Genomic DNA, 3872 nt, shown 5'->3' on the forward strand with positions numbered 1-3872 from the left:
AAAAAAAAAAAAAAAGAGAATGGCATTTAAACAGGAATCCATCTTAAAATGCAACAATGAACATCTAACACCTTTTCTACAAATTAACTTAAAAAAAACTCTTTTTTTCGAGCAGAGGTCTCGCCCTGTCACCCAGGCTGGAGTGCAGTGGCACAGTCATGGCTCACGGCAGCCTCGAACTCCTGGGCTCAAGCCATCCTTCCGTCTGAGTCTCTCAGGTAGCTGGGACCACGGGCATGTACCACCATGCCAGGCTCATTATTTATGTTTTTCAAGATGGGGTCTCACACCGTCACTCAGGCTTGTCTCAAACTCCTGGGCTCAAGTGATCTTCCCACCTCAGCCTCTTCAGTTACTGGAATTTAGCCATAAGCCATTGCTCTTGGTATTATTATTATTTTTTAATTAAAATTAGAACCCCACCACAGTCAATGCATTTACCTTGTTTTTTTAAATCATTATTTATTAATTATTCCATTGCTTCCCTCAAATGAACAAATATACCCAGCATCATGCAGGCATGAGGCAATAGCTAGGCATTTGATAAACGAGTCAGCTGCATGAACTCTCACAGACCAACTTAGAATCTGGTGACTGGAAGGCCAGGCCTGGTCTCCAATTATATATCAGAGCAGGAGAAAACATTAATTCCAGATTGAGTTTTGACGGCATTGGCAGAACACTGGGCAGTCTGGTCTCCAGAGGGTCCGTGCAAGTGCCATCTGCATGGGATGTCCTCCGGTTCCCCACATCCCTCAACCCCATTTACAGGCATTTTCAAACTTACGACATAATCACAGAAGAGAATGAGAGCCCCTCTTCGTACTATTTCTCTATTGCACATTCCAAGTTTGGCTGCCAAGTCAGAATCCTCCTCTTCTCCAGACATCTGAGGACTAAGTAACTTCGTGCTGGACAGACTGTGTCTTCTAGAAGGAGCAACAGATGCACTGACAATGTTTCTGGATGGAAGTGAGCTTATTTGCAAAATACAGATGATTATGTTTCATTCTAGTTCTAAAACAGACAAGTTGTTTTAAATACTGCCATATCAGAACGTTGTATGTGTTAATATATACTTGCTGTCATCTATTCCTAAGCTACAATAAACCACACAGGAAAAACTAAAAGAAACAGAGAATTTAACAGGCAGAAAATTAAAATGCTTGCCTGAATGGCAAAATCCACCATAAAGCTGCACATTCAACCAGCACCTTTAATTCAGACCTCATACTGGCTATGTTTGATAATTGAGCAATTTGCTTTTGAAACTCTCCATCTGCCATGAAAGTTGTCAACTGCCAGAAAGAAAACCTCCCTGCTTTCATGTTTTATTGTTCATTTTCCAGTGAAACATCAGCACTCTAAACATGCTCAGGAACATGCTTACGCTCTGGAAACCCTGTTTAAAAATGCTTCTTCCCCAATGATAATATTTATTTTACTTTACATTTACTTCTTCTCACTATATATTTTTTTCTTTTTGAATAGGTGGGAATTACCAGCCTTGAGACTCTTGGCTCTAGTCCATACACTTAAAATGTTGACATATTCCCAAACTGCCCCTCTGACCTTCAGAGTCTCACCTAGGATGACATCCTTCCCATCGCAGTCAAGAGCCTTAACAGGGAGAGAGGTCACGTCAAGCTAAGAATATTCTGAAATACAACTTTTCCTGTAATCCCTAAGGATTTAGAAGAGGACTAGTGAAAAATAAAATTCTACAGATTTAAACTTTTTACTAACTGCCTTTTCTCTGTTTCCCAACAGGTGAATTGAAGGTAAACTAGAGCACAGCCATACAAGCTCAGCAGTCGCAAGGAGCGAGCCACTGTGCAGTGCGTGATGGAAATTTGCAGACACTGTTCACCAAAAGGGGCCAGACTCGAAAGGCTGCACACTGCGTGCTTCCATTTCTTTCTTAATTTTTCCCCAGAGACAAGGTCTTGCTCTGTCACCAGGCTGGAGCACAGTGGAGCAGATCATAGCTCAATGTAACCTCAAATTCTTGAACTCAAGTGAGCCTCCTGCCTCAGCCTCCCAAGTAGCTGGAACTATAGCGATGCACTTGTAATTTTTAAGTTCTTTTCCTGGAGATGGGGTCTTGCTAGACCACCCAGCGTGGTCTCGAACTCCTAGCCTCAAGTGATCCTCCCACTTTAGCCTCTCAAAACACTGGGGTTACAGGAATGAGCCGCCACACCCAGCCTACAGATTCTATTTTTATGGCCTTCTGCAATGTGGGCTGAACAGAGGGACAGAGCACGGATTGGTGGTTAGACCTGGGGAGAGGTGGGACATGGCAGAGGAAGAGGGAACTGTTTGAAGTGACAGCACTGCTCTCTAGCTTCATGTGGTTGGGGGCAGGGAGGGTTACTGACTACAGTTGGACAAAACTACATTTTACTGTATTGTAAATTACGTGTCAATGTGAAAACTAACCAATAGGAAACCTGCCCTTTCTCAGTAGGCCATCCTGCCAGCCCCCTTGTGACTTACACTCAAGCTGTAATTGTGCACTTTGCAGTAATATAGCTATAGGGTAATGAGCCTCTGAAAGAGAAGAGGCAGCATTTGCAATTCAAATATTAGCAGTAGATGTAAAAAAAGGTCCAGTGTCAACTCAAATTCAGCTCCAATTTGTAGCAGCATTAAGTCTCCCAAATCCCAGGCCATACACCGCCATGTGCCAGTGGCAAATGTCCCAAATCCAGGGTGACTCAGAACAAGATGAGCTGGGAAGTGACCAACACGTCATGTGTACCACAACACACCCACGAGTGCAGAAGTATAGGCAGGACTCTAACAATTCACAAAAAGTAAGACAGATCGAGAGCGAATCATAAACCCACAGTGACAGAGTCCATAAGAAAGGGGCTAGGCCAGGGCAGAGCCGCACAGGGACCTCCAGGAGCAGAGTACCCAGTGTCGCCTGGAGCCAGCTCCCCTCTCGGAGCCAGCCTGGGAGGACACGTGCACAAACTAAGACAGGGTTAAGGGTAAGCAGCAGGAATGTCTGCAACTGGATAGAGCAATTTTATAGCTGCTGAGTCTACAGGTAAAAAGAGCAGCAGTGTTTTGTGTTTCATACTTCTAGTAATTCATTTTTCTCATCTTATGAAAATAAAAATATACTCATCCCCCACCCCTAAAGCTGAAAAAACACAGTCCTAAGGGCAGGGGTTTAAGCCAGAACACTTCTGCTCTCTGTGGGCATCCTGGACATTTATGAGGATTTTCCCCTTTCACCATAGGGAGACCCTAGACACTTGCATTCTAAACTGCTTATGACATACTATCTTAATTTTACCTTTACGTTACCATTAAAAAACAGTATTTTTTTGAAATTTAAGTATTAGGTTAAAAATCCATTGATCCATTATTATTATTTGGAGATGGAGGCTCACTCTGTCCCCCAGGCTAGAGTGCAGTGGCGCAGTCTCAGCTCACTGTTACCTTTGCCTTCTTGGCTCAGGCGATTCTCCTGCCTCAGTCTTCTGAGCAGCTGGGAGTACAGGCACCCGCCACCAGGCTTAGTTAATGTTTGTATTTTCAGTAGAGACAGGGTTTCACCATGTTGGCCAGGCTGGTTTCGAACTCCTGGCCTCAGGTGATCCACCTGCCTTGGCCTCCCAAGGTGCTGGGATTACAGGCATGAGCCACCATGCCCAGCCTGATCCATTAATGTTATTTCAGGATAACAGAAGGAACAATACAGAAGGTTATAAAGGAAAATGCATTCAGAGGGGGTCAAGAAACAGTCACAGAATTTACAAAAGGCAGTAGTTTGCCCTCAGAGGGCTGAATGAAGATGCCTGCCGAATTCCAAACTAAACTTACCTTTGATTTATTTCTTTTTTTTTTTTTTTTTT

The 3872-nt window shown here is 43.6% G+C and overlaps 1 protein-coding gene across 1 annotated transcript in view; it reads right to left on the reverse strand.

The window, feature by feature from the left end:
* HTT (huntingtin) overlaps positions 1-3872 on the reverse strand; it is a 143266-nt gene that overhangs the window by 39274 nt on the left and 100120 nt on the right. The window contains exon 41 of the mRNA XM_017514327.2: positions 788-929. Within this exon, the coding sequence (XP_017369816.1) occupies positions 788-929 (142 nt within the window). The remainder of the gene's footprint in view (positions 1-787; positions 930-3872) is intronic.

Source organism: Cebus imitator, unplaced genomic scaffold (assembly GCF_001604975.1).
Source record: "Cebus imitator isolate Cc_AM_T3 unplaced genomic scaffold, Cebus_imitator-1.0 Scaffold522, whole genome shotgun sequence".
In the NCBI taxonomy this organism is placed as follows: Eukaryota; Metazoa; Chordata; class Mammalia; order Primates; family Cebidae; genus Cebus; species Cebus imitator.